Raw genomic sequence first — 22978 nt, forward strand, 5'->3', positions numbered from 1 at the left:
TATCTTAGATAAAGATGCTGCAAAGTACAAGACAATCATCTGGAGTTGGTTTTATGATGATGAATTGAAGTTGTTTGTGCTTAAAAGACCAGAGGGTTGTCAGTACTTAGCATGGTGTGAGAGACATTTCAGAAGTTTGTGTGAAGAAGATTTACATGAGCTTGGAAATAACTGGATTATCAATCCAAGCGATGATGGCTTAGCTGATGTGGTTGGTAAGAATCTTAGAAAAGATTTCTGGTTAAGGAAGAATATGAAAGATTCTGATAAACCACAGTTTAAGATCGAGCCAAGATCGAAGAAAAGAGTGGTCAAACCAGATAAAACAATTGAGTTTGTTCAACATGATATTAAATGCATGATCAAGGTCCCTGCCAAGAAATGGGCACAAGATGTCTTGGACAAGATGGATAATTGGGAAATTGATCGAAATTCTGGTGAAGCCAAGATGTATGCAGATTCAAAGAAGCAGATTTTGTTGAGAAGAGTTTATGATCCGATGCAGCTTGTGAACTTCTCGAGAAATGATCTGAGAAAGCTGTACGATACAGAGTGTTCGTTTTTGCCATTTTGGAAGCATGAAGAAAGTAGATATCGTAAGATACTTCAGCTCTGCTTACATGAAGATATTCATGCAAATAGCAAAAGATTGTTGTTTGATTAATGATCAGATTTTGAAGACTAAGAAATCGAAGGTGCTGCTGTCAAGGGGGAGTTTGTTGATGCATGTTGATGTGACAACAGCAACTTAGATTTGATATGTCGTTTAGATTGAGACATTATGTTAATTTATGCCGTATCTATATATGTAATTGATAGATTATGGACTTTATGTTATGGTAATGATCGATTACATGTTTTGGTGTTATATATATGTGTGTTATGTATGATGTTTGTTGTGTAATATACAAGTACAAACATAATATGTGTTAGGATTCCTTAAGATGAAATACTTAGGAATATAACTAAGTCTTGTATCTAACGAAGATAAGGTATATCTTCGTTAGAGGCAAACGAAGATAAACTTCGTTTGGTACAAACGAAGATTAACTTCGTTACATGGGCTGGGCAGCTAAGTTCGTAAGAACAAAGCCCAGCAAGCCCAGTTCGACTCAAAACATATATATACGAATGAATACTCTAAAATAAGGATCACGTTCGACATACAAGTACACCAGACACCTAAGTTCGTTCTATATCTTATAGAAACGAAGATAGCATAATACGGCTGATTATTTACTTGATAATTAGCGATATACCAGTTTACTAATCAAACTAGTTATCTCGTGAGGATTCCGCACTCACGACATAATCATAGACGATCTCGAGAGCGATCTATAGCTATCGAGGGACTCACAAATAGTAAGTCATTTTCCTCTTTCAAATTACTTTTTGCAATTTGGTGAACTTGTCTAAATACTCTCAATCCAAACAGTTATACTTCACAACTTTAAGTATTTCGATGAAGGAGATTATTTAGCAAGTATAGATCACTTGTAATTCATAAGGTTGTTTAGATATTTACTTTGGTATTATCTAGGTTCCGCAACAACCTTGTATTTTGTTTATACATCAATAAATAAAATACACATTGAAAATTACTTTCGTGTTCCACCTCATTTAACTTGTTTATTTATTGCTTAAGTCTTGTATTTTCTTATTTATATTCTTCCATTCATATTTACGTAAATACTAGTCCTTATCTAGTGCATACTTGACTTGTTGTATTTTACACTCGTGAGTTAAACCATCGGTGAGGGACTTCACATTTTATAATTTTGTTCCCCATATATAAAAGCTTATATTCCCGTAGTTAAACAAAAAACCTTAAAAAAAAAACTTAAGTACGTGTAACTGGCAATGAAGAGGAACAAATCAAAGCCCCAAAATCAACATCCTCAAGTGTTGTTTTATAATTTTGTGTAAACGACATCATCTACACAAAATCAAAGCCCCAAAATCGTTCGTTTTATAGTTAAAATCTTTCAATTTTAATCAGATCCAGAACCTATAGTTTCATTGAATTACAGTTTGTTTGTTTATTCGAGATGGCGACTATGAACAACAATCAAGGGTTCTGTGAATGTTCTCAAAAGGTCTTTTTGTTATGTAATTAAAATATTGAAATAATATATATATATATATCATCACTATTATTATATATATGTGCTAATAATAATTCAATTGAAAATAACTAGGGTTTCATTTTTCTTAGTGGTTGATATGTATATATCTGTGTTTTTATGTGTGTTTTTCCCCATTAAATTAGTAAAAATTCACAAGAATTCACCACACTGTGTTTGTATGTGTGGATATGGTGGCAGAATCAGTGGAAAATCACGGCGAGGTGTTGATAGTAACGGTGGCGGTGAGAATGACGAAGATGTAATCGCTACAAGAAAACAACGGATTACCCACAAATGCTATTTAGTGGGTATTTACCCACTAATCACCCACGGATTACACATGACGAGCGATTTATAATGATAAAATAATTTACCCGTAAATTTTCCACGTATTTACCCATATAATTACCTACAAGTGTATATTTTGCGTGTAATTTGAGGCTAACATATTCTAAAAAACCTTCTTCTTACATATTACCCACGAGTTTGGATTTCGTATGTACTAATGTGGCTAATATGGTGGGTGAATTACCCACAAATGCTAATAAGTGGGTATTTATTTACCCACTAATTACCTGCAAATTACACATTATTTGTGATTTATAATGATAAAAAGGATTACTCATAAATTTCCCACGTATTTACCCATACAATTTCTCACAAGTATATATTTCGTGTGTAATTCTAGACTAAAATATTCTAGTAAATCTTTTCATTTTACATATTACCCTAGACTTTTGACCTCGTGTGTACCAACATGAGTAATATTGTGGGTAAATTTATGTTATCAATGAAATACCCAAAAAATTTTATGTGGCGTGTAACGTTTTGTGGGTAATTTGTGGTAAATGAATACCTACTATTTTATTCATGTCTAACTTACATGTTTATTTTGTCGAATGTAAAACTTTGTGGGTGATTAGTGGGTACATCTATAACCACGATTTTTCATACGATATTATTTTTTTATATTTATTTGGTAATGATGGCTTTACGTGGCTAACTTACATGTATATGTTGACGAATTTTATTTTTTGTGGGTGATTAGTGGCTAGATATATAACCATGATTTTCCAACGATTTTGTTTTAAATTTTCTTTTTGGTAAAGATAGATAAGCATTTGAGATCATATTGTCATATAACTCAATATATCACTTAAAATGTAGATTTTAATAAAATATTTTATAAAATATTTATTTGTTGTTGTCTCATTATGTGGTAATGTTACAAGACATTTGATGACCAGGGTCATATTATAACATAAACTAATAGAACACTTAGTAATTATAAGTTATTGAAGATTAGTGTTCTATGAACCTTATTTGCCAGAGTTGTACTATAACATAGCCTAATAAGACACTTGACTGATTTTATAACTTTAATATTAATATGACACTTATTCGTTATAGTATTATTTTAATGCGGAAATCATACGTACTGTGGAACAATACTTAACATTAGATTTAAAAAAATGTTGAGTTGTACCATAACATATCCTAAGACACTTGACTGATTTTATAACTTTAATATTAATATGACACTTATTCGTTATAGTATTATTATAATGCATAAATCATACGTACTGTGGAACAGTTTTCAACATTAGATTTAAAAAAATGTTAATTCGTTAGCGTTTTATTGTAGCGTAACTTAATAAAATTCACTAAATATATAATAAATAAATTAAGTTAAGTATAATTATTTTGAATTATTTGTTTTTGAAAGGTTAATTTTTTTTATTTTTTATAAGGTGTGAGTTATTCATAAATATCACAAAGTCTGTCTTAAGTCTTAACCGAGACCTTGTTGAAGAGCTCCCTTGCCAAATAAATTCTCTTATTAAACCCCTCAATGAAAATTTTCTAGCACTTAAAGATGTGATGGAGAAAACTCACTAAGAACCATCATAGGTGAAAATAAAATACTCGTGGACACTCTAATTATGATTTGAACAAGACTTTAACCTAAGACAATAAATAAGAATATGCTTAGAGCAAGAGTTGAACATGAGACAAGAAAATAAACCACCATTGCTTTTTTTGTTGTTTTTTTCTTTCTTTTATGCCAATGATTTCTAGCTTAATCGATTAGAGGCACTCTCGGTTTTACCCAAGGTTTTGAGTTCGATTTTAAGGGATGACAAATTTTGAGGTTTTTTCCTTCCGAATACTTGTAATGACCTATAATCAATATCTCGTTGTGTAGGGTATGTGTATAGATTCACTACTATAAGATAAGGTTTTTCTGATGTCATATACCGACTAAAGTAAAAAAAATTTTTTTTTTTCAATTTAAAAATTAAAAAGCGAAGTACAAGTGTAATACTTTTTTGCAAAAAACATTGCCCGCCAAAAAAAATTGAACATCAAATTCAAAATCCATTCAAAATTTTCGATCCACCCGCCCTCTCAATCCGCCCGCCCCCTCTTTTTATTTTAGTCCTAAATATCAAAACAATTCACATTCCTGATTCCTCCCAAATCCCCATAGACATAATATAAAAATCTCAGAAAATTTTAATTTCAAAACCAAATCACTTTCTTAGATTCAATTCAATTGAAACACATCCGAAATAAAAAAAATCTCAATTCTATCTCATCTTTATATTTTGCTAATATTACTCACTTTTACTTCCACAAAAATAGAATTGGTTTTTTATATCATCCTTTTATTTAGAGATATTGAGTTGATGTATTTATTTAATTGCATATATATTTTCATCATTTAAAAGTTCCGTATATACTTAGGAATTTTCTATGATCAGTTAAGTAATTTTTTTAATAATTGATGTTGTTAAGTTTGTATTGACATTGAATTAGATTGAATGTTATGTTTTGTTTTTTCATTTGCTATCTGTTATTTATTTACAAGGTACAAGTGATCTAAAGAAAATGGTTGTCAATGGAACAAATAACTCTACTACTAGATTGCATCTATATTTGCCTACATGATGTGCTGCAGAGTTTTCTCAGGTACAAAGTCAAGAAAATTGATTAATGATCTCGTTTTTTTTTAGTTTTTATTTTTATTTTTATTGGGAGATGTGTTATTCGTTGATAAAATAGTAATATGAGGATATTCATCACGGGAGAAGTCCGTTTCATTGTGTTTTTGTTAATGGTAATCAGATATAACTATACTTTGTTAGGAGACAATATGGAAAGGATGTCTGCTCCTTTGTTAATGAATACACATAAAAATGACACGAAATCTCATAACATTGTGGGTGATTCAACCACCACCGGTTCTAATGAAAATGTGACTGGTACAAACTCGGGCACTCGCTCAAACAATAACAATGTACAGAATTCATTTTTTGGAATATTCTTTTGTGATATCATTTGTTTTTGGGTGTCATAACAGGCTATATAATTGAAGCAGTTGGTTACGGCGATCACAAAGATATTTGAAGAAAACATTGATGCCGAAGTATAAAGAAAAGGAATAAACTGATAGAGCAAATTGTTTGAAGGATGAAATTCATCAACTCATACTCTTGAACTTATGTGTAAGCATGTCAGTATTTTCACTCTAGAATTTCATTCTAATTTTGAGAATAATGATAATGGTGAAGAAAGTGCAAGTCATTCTTGTCAAGAACATAAAAGTCATTCGGAAGCAGGTGCAAGTCATGAATTTCTAGAATTTTTATCTAGTTTTAATGTGTGTTTTTGTTATGGTTTAGTGTTCTTTTTATTTGCTTTGTTTTGCAATGCATTTTAGATTGCAAGTTTTAAAATTATTTTTTTTTTACCTTTTTTTTTTTATCTTTATATTATGAAATTTTAATGTATCATTTGGTAATTATAGTACATTCTATGTCAATTTGGAATTCACCCATGCATATGATGGTATATGATTTACACAGGATTTATCCAAAATAAAATAAAATGGATTGTGTCTAATTTATCCACAAATATACCCTCCGATTGTGATGGATAAATTTTGTGTCTTTACCCTGCGCTTTACTCACGATTATACTTGTGGCAAAAAAAATATTACCCACAAATTATAAGCATAATTGAGAATATATACCCTCGAGTTACCTATGATCATCTTCGTCTGTAATTTACCCACAAGTAGATACCGATAAATTAAAAAATCTTTACCCACAAATTTTTTACTCTATCACTTTACGTGTCTAGATTTAGCCACAAATTAGTGGGAAATTTTGTTTTCTTTCCAAATATCTGGAACAACAATTACCCACAAATTTAAAATAATCACCGACTAAATATGTCATTGGTATAATTACCTACAGATCAAATTATTCGTGGGTAGAATTAGCCTCGAAGGTACTACCCATGTTGTAACACCCATCATTTTAAAAACCTAGATTTCAAAAAACTTTGCCAAACGGCATTTAAAAAAGTAGTAGAAATAGAATCACTTAAAAACTTCCCCATCCGTAACTGGATAATACCTTTATAAAATGGTGTTACTAGCGTGCATCATCAAAACAATATAAATGAAATTCAAGTTTTGGCACAAACATAAATGTCATTCATTAATGAACATAAACGTAAATAATGTAGTCGAGCATATGACTATGGGTAAAGTCTAATCATAGGGAGACTAATGCTTATACCTGCTTATCCTGGAGGACACAACGTTTTTCATAAAAGCAAGTGTTAGCTAATAGATTAGGTAAGTAAGATACACACATTTTAACAAAACGTTCTTCGTTTTACTTTCATAAAACTTCTTCGTATTTTACATATTAAGACATGAGCACATTACATATCATCCACAAATATAGTAAGATAATCCCATTTTTACTTATTCCCACATCCCAACACGTTTCATATTATATCAAATATATACATACAACTTAATCAACATGTCACATCTTACATATCTCACATAAACATATCACATATATACGTATAGCACATGTAAAGTATTTACTCCTAATTAGCCTATCCATCGTTAAATCATACGTCTCACATATCTTACTTAATCTTACGTTACATTGTAATCCCACGTCTTAAATTACATGTACATCTCTCTTACATATTCTTATAGTTATCTTAATCACTTAATCTCACGTCTCACATCTTCTCTTAATTAACTTATTCTCATGACTTACATATTATGCACTAGCTTAGCAAACATTGCAACTAGCACGATTTCCCACGTCTTACGCACTAGCATTACAACTAGCACGATTTCCCACGTCTTAACTTTTAGGAAAAGCAATGCTATATACATAGTATACCGTCATGCTTTTAACAATGGTGGTTAGTCACTCCACCCGGAAATACTAGTCACACGTAACTATGCCGCAAGGAGCCACTCAAGCGACCACGTACGCACTAGCTTGGCATAAACTAGAACGCGTTAAGCTTAACACTTCCCACGTCAATCTCACATATTTAGCTATACCATTTCCCACGTATTTATATCTTTCTTACTTTCTTACGCACTAACACTAAGGCTAGAACGGTTTCCCACATCTCACATTTTACTTTAACATTAGATACAATCGTTATCTAATTAGTCCCACGTCTAATTTTGCATTTAATCCTACTAACGTGCACAACTCATAACAATTCCCACATGTATCTAATGAACTAGACATATCATATGTAAGTCCCACATACAAGCCATCATATATCAACATTAAGGCATATCAATGACATTATCAACAACACATATCTTAAACATATCATGGCAACGTATATATACGCATCATATTGAAGTATGCACATATTTACTTCTACTTTAAATATCATCATATCAACACAAATCATTTCAACATGCATACATTCCCACATAACCTCCCGCATAACCCAGAAAACACAACACATATAAGATAATCCGATTAAGAGGGTAATTATAGAAAACCACATTTTGTTGTGCCTCCAGCGTGAGAAAAGTCATGTATCTTACCTGATGATGAGCACAACGATCAATAAGCAACTTTAAAGTATCTTGTTCGAGTTCCCGACTACCTATCACACACATATAATCGACATGTAACATAAACGGGACCTTAAAAAACATCTCCAAGCTCCCTAAACATTAACAGAACTTAACATTTGCTCATTATACTATTCATTGATACTCTTGTAGTTTTGATTCATCTTTAAAGGATATTACCATTGGAAAATAGACTCTCCCATGATTTTGTGGATAGCTTGTTCATAAAAAATGGAGTTACGGTTTGAAAGTTAAGACTTTTCAAATACTGAGTAGTTTGCATTCTGGACTCGTGATGCGACATGACCACCATGGTCACGACATGACCTCTAACCAAAAACCCAACTTTTCTCACTTCTGTAATTCAGATGCGACATGACCATCTTGGTCACGCCATGACCACCTGCGGGTTTGTTCAATATTGCATGTTTTTCACTCCAAAACGAATCCAAACACACCTAAGGTTAACCCCACGACTTATGCACCTAAGATTGACAATGAAAACATGTTTCCAATTACCAATTGATATCATCAAAGGATCCGGAAATCAAATGCATCAAATCTATTACCGGTTGATTATCAAAAACCTAATAAACAATAATAAATTGAACTCATACCCAACCCTCAAGATCTTAATTGATTGGACAAAATCTTACCAAAGAACTTAACTAACAATCAAAGAATGATGTTATACCTGTAGGGATGATAAACAGATCCAAAACTAGAAGAAACCACATTTGATTCATTCCGAAATTGCTCTAAACTTGAAGGATTGACTTAGGGTTTTGTGTGTGAGACTTTCTTAGGATTTTAATATGATTTTATGACATATGGGACGTGATTTCTACCATATATCTGCTGGAACAACTTTCATAACTTAACATCTAATTCCTTGCACTTCCTTATGGTATCACCCGTCATTTAAAAACCTGGATTTTCAAAAAACTTTTGCCTAACGGCGTTTAATAATAGCAGAAAAGGATCACATATAAATCTGCCCATCCGTAACCGGATGAAACTTTTATAAAACATTTGGTGTTACTAAATGAATCATCGAAATAATAAAAGAAAATCCAAGTGTTGGCACCAATATATATGCCAAGCATTATTACATAGTCTTTAATCATAATATCATAAATGAAGTGGCCAAACAAAAGGCTAAGGGTAGTTTAAGCATTAAGAACATAAATGCTATCGTCTTTAATGTCTCTACCCATCCTCACCAAGCTATCCTTTCTCTAGCTCCAAACTCATCTAATCTGATGACACAACATTTTCAAAGAGCAAGTGTTAGCTAATAAATTAGCTAAGTAAGAATAACATATTTGAAACATTTGCCGATTAGATATATTAACAAAATGATATCATCATTATATGTTAATATCACATGAGCATCATAAATATCATAAACATAAGAAACATCATAAACATCGTAAGCGCCATATAGCATAACACATTGGGAACATCATAATCCTAAGTGTGCCTATCATCATAAAGCTTTACTTTTCATCTCTCTTTACTTTCTTTATATCTTTACTTTTCTTTTGCCTAGGCGTAGGCAATGTGACATAAGCCACACATACTTAGGGATGTGGGGTTGTGTGTAGGCGGTCATAGACCATACATGGAGTCCTCACACCCGACATGATGGGTAAACCATAAGGTGGTCCATCGGCGTCGTTAAGGAAAGACAAAGTCGTTTCCAACTGAATAAACCATTTATGCCTTTATGCATTGGTGGTTAGTTACTCCACCTGGAATAAACAAACATAACTATGCCACAAGGAGCAACTCAAGTGACCACGTACTCACAAGCTTTACAACTAGCACGGGTTAAGCTTAACACAACTTTACATATGCTCGAGACTTCTTTATTACATTAGTTTAGGCTACACTTTCATCTAAACTAATCACTTTTATCTTTACTTTATATTAACGTAGGCTACACTTTCACCTAAGTTAATCACATATCATCTTTACTTTAGGGCCCTTAACGTGCACGTGAACATGGAAATCCTAATCAAAGGACTAGTGACTAGGTGATCAAGCCACACATTAAATCTTATAATAAACATATCATCACTTCATGATCATATAACATAATCATAACATCATTTCATAATCACCTATCATAATCATGTCATCATTACATATTCACTTTACATAAGCATATCATTACACTATGATCATTTAGCTTAAGCATAACATCGTATCATGATCACATAACATATACATGGCATTATATCTTATTCACATTTCATAAGCATATCATCATTCCATGATATGAGAACTTACCTTATGCCTTTGCTACCTGCATATACATGTCATTCATCATAGAAAGCTAAGCGTCATATCCCATATCAACCTCCCATAATCCCCTTTACTTTACTTTCAATCATACATAAATGTTTGGAAGGTTTTACTTATGAAAACGTATTTTGTTGTACCACCAGGTGACAAAAGATGTTATCTTACCTCGGTACAACTTACCAACCAGTTAAGAGTATCTTAGAGTGCTTGCTAAGTGCTCCCGACTACCTATAATCATTGAATGACATAATGAGCTATCAATTACCTGCTACTTATGGTCATGACTCAAGACTAGATGCCTATAAACATAACCCATGACAAGACTTGAAGCATCGGAGGTTCGTTTAATACTTTAGAGCTTACATAACTCGATAGAACTCAACATTCACTCACTAATTTAACCTTTCAGGAAATTTTACATCATAATAATCTTTTAGAAACATTACCATTGGAAAGTAGACTCTCTCACGATTCCGTGGATAGCTTATTTGTCAAAAACGGAGTTACGGTTCAAAAGTTATGATCGTTTAAAAATGTTAACAAAATCAGTCCCTAACGGGAGTTACGAAAACTTTAACGGGAGTTACGAAAATTTGCAACGGGAATTACAGTGGGGGTTTTATCACAAGTTACCACCTAACGGGAGTTACACAACCGTAACGGGAGTTACGACGACCAGACGTGAAAAACAACTCCAAAACCTAACCAAACATATCTCCAACGACTTTAACACAACTCTAGGTCTTATGAACATAAAATACACTTAAAATAAGACCAAAATCACTCATTGAAAACATCAATTAATCCTTGAATCATATACCAACGTTATACAATCGATTTAAAACCCGTAATGACCTAAAATCGATTATAAACGTAATTGAATCCAACCCAAACCCTAAAACCAGAAATCAATGGGTTGAAAGGACTTATTATGCATAAAATCAATTACCTGGAGATAGCCAAAGGGGATGCAAAACTTGATCAAACGCCCTCGTATCACCCAAACGACAATGAAATCGAATAGGGAATTGATTGTGGCAATGGGGAATGGTTAGGGCTCAAAGAGAAAAGGATAATATGAGTAATTAGAGTCTAATGACCTGCTCCAAGACCCTAATCCCGTTTTTTAGTTTCCAGCTATATCAAAACTAGTCCCTAGACTTCCTTATGGCTCATATTTAGCTCAAAACACTTATGGGGAATACTTACAACACATTAAACACTTCAAACACATCAAAAGGCATATAAAATGTATCTTAAACACTTTAGCACATTAATCATTAAGGCACTAAAACCTTACACATTTAGCACATTAAATACATATAAGCATCAAATCATCAAAAGACTTAACGGAGACATAATGTTGACTTAACGACTCAAGTCAACCGTTAATTAAAAAGTTCAGGATGTTACACTTATAACTCCATTTGTCACTTAACTGCTCGTTTAACGCGTACGGGAACACTTAACGGCTCTTGTATCTTATTGGGAACACTAATTGACTTCATTAATCATTAACAACTTTAATTTTCATTACTTTAATCACTTTAACACATATCTCACGTTAATCATTTAATTCACATAAGCACATAAAACACATAGTAACTAACGGTTACTAATGACAAGTTAACAGTAAACGTCAAAAAGTTTTGGGATGTCACACACGTACATACGCTCGTGGTTAATCTGGTGAGTATTAGTTATTTTCCCATGAATTTTAGTCATTTACACACAAATTTGGTTAGTGGGCAATCCGTTGTTTTCTTGTAGTGAATATGGGTGAGATTGGTGAATGTTGAAGCATTGAAAATGAAAACTTGGTGCAGAAAGGAAAGAGGTGATATCTTATAAGGAGTTGTTATAGTCTTGTGAAGCAATGGGATTCGCAAAATCAGTTAACGAAGCCAAAGCGTTTGCGACGTTTTGGATGAGGGTGGTGTTGTTATTATATTTAGGGATAAAGTTTATCTTCATCCTGATAAGGTATAATACTAATCTGATTGATTCATATTGTTTATATGGTTATTTATTTGTATTTATTATGTCTTTAGTGTGTTTTAAGAGTTAGATTGGGTAGGGTTGTTGATAGGTACGTTCAATTATACTAGGGATACTCCCATGGATTTTGTGCCTATATAAAAACAAAAGAACATGGTTTACTTACAATACGTTAAAAGCGCTATTCGGCAAAGTAAGTTATTGAAACATACAGCCGAATCGCTTGTGTTTCATTATCCATTGTTTTACACGGCTCAAGGCGTTATAGAAAGTTGGAAGTTATACTTACAAGTGTAAGTTACTGATGCCTTGCTTTCGTATATTTCTATATAAGTATATGTTCTATATTCGTATGAATTGAAGTGGGTGTTTTGAATGTAGAATATAAATAAGCTCGGGAAAGTAGGTGAAACGGTTAAAGTTGTGCTTGGCCATTTTCATAACCATCTGATGCCAAAGTTTCTTGTGGTTCCGTATATTGATAAATCTTATCTCATCAGTGAGCAAAGGAAGGTTGTTGGCTTTACGTGTCTATAAATTTGTATAATTACTTGCATAAGATTGTGTTGTTGTTTGGGTGTATCGTACTGAACTTTTTGAATGCGTATATTTGGCCAGATTTATCAACTCAAGGAAGTTGAAGAGGTCAAGGTAGTCCATAAGACAGAGGAAGATACAGTAAAAGAATACTGAACAACTGCAATACGACTTGAAAATGCTAAGCTGGATTCTAATGATTTTGGGCAAATTATATTGACCGATTAACTCAATTCAATCTTTTTTTGCTTTCCTATAAGTTTTTGATTTATCTTTTTTTGCTTTCCTATAAGTAGGAGGTTTGGGAAGTTTAGTTCAACCCGTTTTCTTATAATGAGTTGATTTCGGTTATGTTTTTTTTTCCTTTTAGTTGAAATCAGTTAACTTAAGGTATTAGTTAAAAAGGAAATTGGATGAATGAAATGGACTAGTCTAAACAGTTTTTATTTTCATCCATTGTTAAAGTTAGTCATTTTTGTCTTGAATATTGCTATAGTTTTTGACATATTGATCATTTATAACAGTGAGGCATGTGAGCGGTTCACATTTTGGAAAGTTCTGGCTGGTGAAAAGGAAGGGAGTGATGGGATTGTAGTGTGACATGTGCGCCGTTCACATTCTGGAAAGTTTGTTAGGGTTAAGAAAGGTATCTGTGTTATTTTGTTATTAATTGTATAGGTATGTTTAGGCTAGTGGTAGTTTGCCAAGTTATGGAGTGAAAATTTATGGTGCATTGCATTGTTAAATAACTGAATTATTTTAAGTGAATAGTAATGGTATTTTTTTGATAGTTTCTGAATATAGTTGATATAATAGGTGTTGCTCCCTGGTTTTAATGCTATTGTATGCTCTTACATTGATGTATTTGTCAATAGGAAATGTTTGGAAAAATATATCACGACGAAAAACTTTGGACACAATAAACATTTTTTAAATCAAAATCAAAAAAATAATTATTTCGTCGCAAATACTTTTATCGTCACAGCACATTTCGTCGCAAGAAACATGGCGGGAAATTTTTTCCCTCGGCGGGAAGAAAATAAAAAAGAAAATTGTTTAGAAAAATTCATTGCGACGAACTTTTTTCATCGAAAAAAACTCTCTTTAAAAAAATTCAAAAAAGATAAATAGTTCCTCGCAATAAACCCGTTCGTCGCAAATCTTTTAGTTTGACTACGAAAGTCAAAAAGTGGATATTTTTTGTTGTTTAGTGTATTTTTTGCGACAAAATGTGTTTCGTCGCAAAAAACCAGATTTCTTGTAGTGTCTCTAGTCTCTTGATACTACCCAACCAACAAGCCCAACTGTTAGCCCAATCCAAAAAGAGATGCTTGAATCAAAGAAGCTACACGTTTAATTAATTACTTTATTTACTCTCCATGTTTGCATGATAGGAAGTTACATTACGTATTTGTTGCATTAATTTAGGATTAGTAACTGCTCTTTTACTTATAAATTGTACTTCCGATAACATTATGAAATGGTGAAGAAAATATTTGGCAAATAATTGTATCTCTCGTTCTCTATGTTTTTTGGAGCCTAACCCCCTCTAAGGGTTATCTATCATCTCTCCCTTTTTTGTTCTTATCCAAGCCTCACTGATAGCTATCCAAACAATGGCTCGACAGTTTTCTCTTGTCTTTATTTGAACCTCGACACCCATGAACTTAGATTTTTTTCTAATCTTAACTTATTTAAGGGAGAGCCTCAACGCATCGCCTCCATTTTAGCTATAAAATATAGAAAGGTACGCGCTCCTAACATAAACTTAAGGACAAAAATCAAATAAGGAAAAAAACTGATAAAAGAATGAGAAAACAAACATTTGTAGATGAAAAAACACATTTTCTTAACGAATTGAACCTTTCAATATTTTAATCAAACACAGATTACAAAGAAAAAATGACCAATGACATGCAAAATAAGATGCAAATGAGATACATGGGAGACTAAAGAGACATGAATATAATGCACACCATGAGGAGCATGTGGGGGTGACTAAGCTACAACAGTAGTGCTTTTGGTTGTACAAACTGCAATGGATGTGTTGCACGAGTACTCGTCGACCAGGCAATTAAAATTTTTTATTAGTTAATACATCACAACTACCTATTATATACTGTACTATTGGAATTGGTTATGAATATTACTATTTGTCCGTGCTATAACCTGTAATATTATTCGGATTTTGTCAAATAGCATTCCGTTCGTGTTTTTTAATATAAACTATTGGAACTGGTTGTGAATAGTAACTCGCCTGCGTGGCAAGTCATTATTTGTCCATGCTATAACCCGCACTATTATTCGGATTTTGTCAAATCCATTCCGTTCTGGTTTTTAGTACAAGTTACTTTTTGGTTTTTTCCATATATTTTTCCTTTCGGGTTTCCAAATAATTATATTGAAAACGTTTATTTTTTTAATAACAATATTCAGATTTTACTACATTGGATCATTTCAAGCTTAAAATTACAGGCTACTTTTTGGTTTCTTACATATTTTTATTCATTTGGGTTTTCAAATAATACACTAAAGCTATTTATTGTTTGCTATTATCTTTGAATAAATATCTATTTCATATGTCAATGATTTTAACAAACATATATAGTGAACACATCATCAATAACAAAACATAATCGTTTCTAGATTTTCAAACAATATAGTAAAAACTTTTATTAATTTTTTTTGTCGTATTGACTTTGAGTAAGTATATATATTTTATATGTCAAAGTTTTTAGCAAACATAAATAATCAATAACAAAAAGCTATTGAACTAATTGAAACCACGCAACGCGCAGACGGAAACTATTGTGGTTTTGCCTTTAAATAAATATATATTTGATATGATAAACTTTTAATCAAACCTATCCACGACAAAATGTTTGTTAATTCAACTCAAGTATACTAGATAACACAGTTTTTTAACACGACAATTGATGCCCGCAACGCGGGGTTGTAAATTTCCTAGGTTATAATAAAGAGATTTTATTTATTCCATTCTTCAACATAAAAAACCAAAAGGAACAATAACTTAAAATGCAATGATTATTTAGGTAGGCATATAACACGGATGTTGTTTTCTTCAGATTGTTGGGTAGATATGTTGTGGGAGTCGAGGCTCAGCAACAAGTACAAGTGGTTTAGCCAAGAGAATATTATCATGATTTTCAATAAGGCTATTAACCTGTTGCTCATTTTGTGGTGTCTCCCATGAAAATCCTTGAATCATTCTAGCTAACAACATTGTGGTGATGGTCGTTCCCAAAATCATTCCCGGACAACCACGTTTCCCTGTGCTAAATGAAAGTAACCTCAACTCATGATCAGAAAGAGCCACTTGTTTTCCATTCTTCCCTAGATGTCGATCTGGATCAAACCTCATTGGATTGTTCCACACATTAGGATTCCTTCCCAGTCCAAGTCTACTAATTAGCACATAGCTACCCTTGGGTATGAAGTAACCAGCCACAATAGTATCCTTGAGTGCGAGACGTGGAACGTTGAAGGGTGTGTAAGGATGTAGCCTGAATGACTCCTTGATACATGCTTTTATGTAATTAAGTTGTGGAACATCTAACTCTTCAACAAGCCTATTGCAACCAACAACATTGTCAATCTCCTCAACCGCTCGTTTTAGGATCAAAGGTTCTTTGATCATCTCTGCCATTACCCATTCTACTGCATTAGAGGGGTTATCGATTGTGGCAAGCATAAGCTCCTATGCAAAGAAAGAAAATAAATAATGAATAGAAATCGATAATAATGTCTAGGTAATACATATTATTTGAAGTAAGTAGAAAATAAAAGAATCATTAAGAGTAATATGGCCTTGAATGTGCAATATACATTGTAAGAAGAATTTTTAAATATTTTTATGTTATTTTAATAAAATCTAGAAATTCCTACGGTTGAGCTCATAAAAGTTATTGATCCACCTAACATATAATCCAAAAGAAAAACAGGAAAAGAACAAAGAAAACCCATTGTTCATGATATTCTCAAACGTAAAGCATATAGAATTTTGAACTAAGCTTATATATGTGTGTGTATACATATATATATATATATATATATATCGATAGATGTAGTGAGACTTACAAGAATTTGGGCTTTAATCTCCTCAGGTGTAAGTTTTGGATTTTCAAGTGTTATTAGTTTATCAAGTAGATCTTTCACTTCATTTCTAGCTCCATTTTTCCATGCTTGAATTCGTTCGTCGATCAAAGGATCATGATACTTTTGAACAATTTTAATGGCGTCCCTCATGATCTTTACATGGCCGTCAAAATCTATTCTCCATCTTAACCATGGGAAAATATCAGATGTGGAAAACCCATAAAGATACCTTAGCATGGTGAAAAGAGCGGAGATATGTTCGATATCTTCGACACCTGGTCCTCCATCTTCATGGCCTTCCCCGAAGAATCTCTTCCCAAATATCAACTTCTTGATCACATTTGCACAAAAATGTTGGCTTGCAATTCGAATATTAACGAGTGTACCTTTTTGAATTTGATTGCTTATGTAACAAAGCAAGTGATTAGCTTCTTCATCTCGTTTTGGTTGGAACCATTTGTGAGCCCACGATGAGAGCATGTTTTCACTCACGATTACTTTCATCATTCTCCACTGTTCTCCTATAGGAGACAGGACGGTTGTACGATAGTTGTTACTTATCAAATAAGCTGATATCGCGTCTGGCCTTGAAGCAAATACTTCATCTTGTGTTTTGAGAAACTCACATGCAATTGTTGGGCAAGATACTGCAATGACATGGGTTGATGGACCTAGACGAAGGCAAATGATCGGGGAGTTGTAGTCGTCCATGAGCTTGTGAATCCATCGGAAGATGGGTTTGTTTTGATGTAACTGGATCATGGAACCAATAAATGGAAGAGGGGTTGGGCCAGGTGGCAGTTGAGTGGAATTTTTCTTTTTAACAAGCTTTATGAACAAGAGAAATAAGATAATGCCCATGATAATGGAGGGTTGAATGGTCATAATTTTGTGTCAACAATTTTAGTTAATGAAGATATTGATTTGAGTTGTGATATACATATACTACATGTTCGTGCTGGCTTTATAGTACTCAAGCCCAGCTCCAGATAATGCATTTTTTTAATATATTTTATGATCTTTAGCAGAACACATGATTCATATCCTCAAATAATGTATTCCATTATTTAAGAAGAATGACTTCGACTATTTTTGTAATGGAGTTTATTTAATAATAATCACGTTTCTTCTTAATATATGCTTTTATGAGGAAAATCAAAATGTTTTATGAGGAAAATGAAGTTTTGAAGATGAATGCAAAATAATGTTAAATTATGTGCAGCTTTGTCAAAGTAAGAGTAAAGACTTAAAATTGATGTCTCGTGAAATAAAAAGAAAAGAAAGAACTTAAGCTCAGAACTCTTTTATACCGGTTCATTATTTTGGCCAAATTATGTTTCTAGTCCATATATGTGATTTATACCGGTTTACATGTTGTGTCGTGGATTTGATGAGCACACTCCGGGCTAAATATGTGAGCTACTCCTCATCGATCAATATTAATCTTTATATTTCAAAATATGTTCGATGACTCACCAATATTTTGTAATTCAAATATGGGCGGAAAAAAGAAGATAAGAAAGATGGTCCTAAAGAAGGCTTCTCTTCCATATCTGATTCGAAACTAGTGCCGTCTTCGATAATGTTGAAACATTTTGGGACCCGGCTCAAGATTAAAAAGTAGGCCTCTAAAACTAAAGCGAAGTTTATAAATATAGAAATATGTAAGAATATAAAATTTTTTAAATAATTTAAAAATTCTGAAAACAATCAATAAACAGATACAATTCACTATTTTCACTTATTGAGTTACTCGCTTATAAATACATATACAATTTATGTTACTCCATATACAATTATGTTTACCAACTCAATTATACTATATTGACAAGGCGAACTTGAATTTTTAAGCCTAAATGGTGTTTTTTTTGTACACCTTTCACAAACAATTTGCTATTTATAATTTATAATAATATTTGTGGCATACAACTATATCTTCACTTACCTTTCACCAAAATTTGATATATTGACTTCCATTCCTAAACCATCTAATTAACCTTTTCTCCGGCGGTTATAATAAAAAAGTATCTTATTTTAGAGTGACCAAACCACCAACCTTCGTATAATTTCTTCAATTTCAATAGCAGATGCATGTTAATGAGTCTGTGCAAAGTGCAAAAAACCAAGTACACTCTTTACTCACATCTTGTCATCTAATTGAGATCATAATTAGCATATATAAATACAATCTCTATATATCTATCTCGAAGAAAGTGGGCCCTCGAGGAGAGTGGACCCGGCTCGCCGACATCCTCTGCACCCCCTTAGAGCCAGCACTGCTGAGAGGTCTCATCCTTGGTCTTCAAGAAGAATACTGTTATGCTTAAGATTTTCACCTCCAAGATCTTCAGGTCCCAAGTTCTTCGTGGTCCAAGATCTTCGTGGTTCAAGATCTTCGTGGTTCAAGATCTTAGGGCTCTAAGATATCTGACTGTTATTTTACTTTGACTTAGCAATACAGGAACAGGTAAAACGGTAGACTTGCCCCCAAAGTCAGAATTTATGTTGAAAACGTGTAGAAATGGTTCCACAACGTCCATTTACCAAGTAATCAAGTCAAAGAGAAGAATCTGCTCAAGATCCCTGATTTCCAGCTCCAAGATCCCAGATTTTTAGGATAGTTGGTTATTTTCTCTATAAAAGGGGCAAGTGATTGCAGGTTTAGGCACTTCGTCTTAGACCAGAAAAAAACACATATTTCTCCCTATTTTCTTTTGTAAACACATCACACTTAGCACATTTCATCATTGTAACACTTAGATCAATCACTTGGGCTCTCGAATTGTAATTATCTTTGATTTATAATAATAAAAGTAGCACGAAGGGACGATTGTTTCCTCCCGGGGTTTTTATGCCGGAAATCCAGAAGGATTAAGGGCTTTTCCTCGTCAACAAATCACGTTGTTCTTACTCCTTTTATGCATTTTACTATATATATATATTTTATATAGCGTTTTCCTTACGATTATCGCTCATATCTTTACGTTTTGCTTAATGTAGATCAATTTTTACAAAGTAATCTTTTTATTTACGTTCAAGTACATTAATTACTCATATTATATGCTTTTATAATGTTTCTTAATGAATTTTTAAGTATTATTACATTTTAACGTTTTTTATTCAAGATCTTGGCACTTTAAATGTTCATTTATTAAATTTTACAAGTAGATCTTTACTTTTACAGTCCTATCTTGATAAAAACATTCTTTTAAGCATTCTTTTACGTGATTATTCAATATCTGGCAAATACGCTACATTTTCGCAATTATTTTGACACCTCAGTCTACTGAACTTTCAAGATCTTTAAGCACACAACCTCACGATCGAAAGTTTGGTTACATAATTAATGTAAGTCTTCAAAGGTGATTATCTTAGGTAAATTTTTGACCAAAACAAATACCCACGAGAATCTAGAGTAATCATCAGTAACTACTAGACAGTAGTACATATACCATATGCTTCGAGCATTTACTGGTCCAAATAAAGCCATATGCAGCAACTGAAATGGAGAGGCAATAGAATTCTGATTCTTTGGCTTATGCGGCTTCTTAGTTTGTTTCCCTTTAAGACAAGATACACATTTATCTTCCACCATAAATCGCTTATTTGGAACGCCGAGAACTAATCCATTGCTTGTAATATAGTTCATTTTTCTGAAATGGATATGACCCATTCTTCTATGCCATAGAAGAGATTCGTCCACAGAAGCTTTGGTAAGCAGGCATACTGGCTCCATTGAATCAACAACACCTAATTTCAAACCATAGATGTCCTTCTTTCTTGGAGCTTTCAACAAGATCTATTCTTCTGGAATTGCATAACCTGGTTCCAAGATCAGGGCTTCCCTTTCAGTAAAATGAATTGGATTCCCTTTGTCGCATCTTAAAGACACACTCATCAGATTATGCTCTAGCTGCTCAACAAAGTTAATGTTATCCATTTTAATCTTCCCATTGACGACTTTTCCAATACCGGAGATACTACCACCCTTGGGACCAACAAAACTACCATAAGACCCTTTAACAGGTGTAAACTCTGTTAATAGTCTCTTGTCACCAGTCATATGTCTAGAACATCCACTATCGACAAACCATATCCCAATAGTTTTCCTTAGTGGTTCCTTCTGTTGAAGGACTTCTAGATGTGCGATAAAGCCCGCGTCAACTTCTGGAACCATACATTTACATTCAACTCTTACTGGACTTGATGGTTCAGGTTTCTCTTCTACCATCTGATGAAAAATATCATGATCATCTGTGCTGGCATACATTGTGTAGTCGAATGAATTATCAACTAGATCGTTCATTCCTCCATCAAAGTCTTGTAATTCAGCTATGAATGCATGATTCTGATCATCGGTACTAGTCGATTTCCAATAATATATGCCATCACTTTGAACAACCAAAGCTCTTAAGTTGTCTGATTCTCCTGAGCTTCTATTCCCGGTATTAGCTGATTGACGCCTTGAATTCTGACCTGCAATAGAAAGGCCTCAAGGGAGGGTAAATGGCATCACATATCGAAAGGCCTCATTTCTATGTCTAAAATGAGTTAATATTTCGGAACTATCGGTACTTAATGAGTCGTATGTTTATGCAGGTTCACGGGAGATGTAAGAGAGGGTAAATGGCATCAAGTAATTCAAGATGAAGGTCTATGAAGCTACAAGACACAAGGAGTTGATTCGGGAGCCGAACAAAGAAGTACGAACAGCAGCAGCTGACAGCACCGCTAGTAGCCATCCCAGCGCCGTTGGCCCAGTCCTAGCACCGTTGGGGAGCTCATCCAGTGCCGCAGGGCGACCCAGATTAGCAACCGACTTTCAGCTCTATATAAGTCGAACTAACCCTAAAAACCCTAAAAGAGAGCCGATTTAGCAGCCCTACCCGCCCATATTCAACTCTACGTCGACATTGCAGATTCCAAGGAGGTTTTGGAGCTTTTTACACCTTCCGATCTTCATCTTCAACCTAGATTTACTCTTTTATTTACTTTCAGTTGGTAAACAATGTCTTTCATCTTTTCAAAATTTATTATTCCCTTATAATGTCATGCTAGTAGGCTGAATACTTGTTTTGATCAACGTGATGATCATGTAACGTTTATTGTTTTACTTTTTTTTGTTAGAATATGTTGGAGTGTGATTTACTGTTTATCGTAGATCTATGTTTACTAGTTCTTCATATTATTATCGGTTCTATATCTGAATATATTAGTTTAATTCTAATGGTTATCTGAATACATTTTGGTACTTTATGGCACTAGGCTTGTTAACAGGTTCAATGTTGGAGATTACATTTAATTGGACTAGAATCAAGTGAGGGAGATTAAGTATGGAGTTTGGACGAGTTAAATGTGAAGATTTGAAACGAAAACAAGAAAATATGGACACTACGGAGCTGCCAGCGCCGCTGGAATCGTCCAAGAAGCAGTCCAGCACCGCTGGGGACATAGCCAGCTCCGCTGGAAGTAGGTGAGCAAATTTAGGGTTTTTCTTGTAGCCTATAAATACCCACTTATAAACCCTAAAATATAACATACGCACATATGTCGAAAGTACTAGCCAAGAGGTCGAAAATTAAGGTTCCTTAGCACTCCAAAGCAGATCTAACATTTGTTTGGTTTTCATACTGATTTGTAAACATGAATTGATTGTTGTTTAGGGTTGTTTGTTGATCTGTTTCTATGCTAAATCACAGATCCATATTTATTTGAGTATAACTGTGTTATTGGTTTTCATGCTGATTTGTTTGGGGTCATTTGGTCCGACATCCTTAGAGTCATTTAATCTGTTTGTGAAAACGTTAACCGGTCTATAATTAATGAAATCATTTGATCTATATCTGAACATTCGATGGGAAACTAATAATCGACTCAAACGAGTATGTGTTTTATTAGGTTATTTTAGTTGATCTGGCGAATGGAAACTGGATGCATGAGACTAAGACACTTAGTGTCTTGTGAATTA

General features: G+C 33.3%; 1 protein-coding gene and 1 pseudogene across 1 annotated transcript; one reads left to right on the forward strand and one right to left on the reverse strand.

Moving 5' to 3' along the window:
- The first annotated feature begins 12510 nt into the window (after window positions 1-12510).
- On the forward strand, window positions 12511-13494 carry LOC122586614 (annotated as a pseudogene).
- Window positions 13495-15976: 2482 nt separating this feature from the next.
- LOC122586405 (valine N-monooxygenase 1-like) lies at window positions 15977-17895 on the reverse strand. The gene is made up of 2 exons (XM_043758399.1): window positions 16993-17895; window positions 15977-16612 (listed from the first exon to the last, which is right to left on the reverse strand). The coding sequence occupies exons 1-2, from the start codon at window positions 17893-17895 to the stop codon at window positions 15977-15979; spliced, it is 1539 nt and encodes a 512-aa protein (XP_043614334.1).
- Between the last annotated feature and the right edge of the window lie 5083 nt (window positions 17896-22978).

This window comes from Erigeron canadensis, chromosome 2, assembly GCF_010389155.1.
Source record: "Erigeron canadensis isolate Cc75 chromosome 2, C_canadensis_v1, whole genome shotgun sequence".
NCBI classification, from domain to species: Eukaryota; Viridiplantae; Streptophyta; class Magnoliopsida; order Asterales; family Asteraceae; genus Erigeron; species Erigeron canadensis.

Coding starts and splice junctions, on each gene's coding strand:
- LOC122586405 (XM_043758399.1), bottom strand. CDS start 17,895: ATGACCATTCAACCCTCCATTATCATGGGCATTATCTTATTTCTCTTG. Junction 16,613..16,992: donor AGATTAAAGCCCAAATTCTT/GTAAGTCTCACT, acceptor TTCTTTGCATAG/GAGCTTATGCTTGCCACAAT.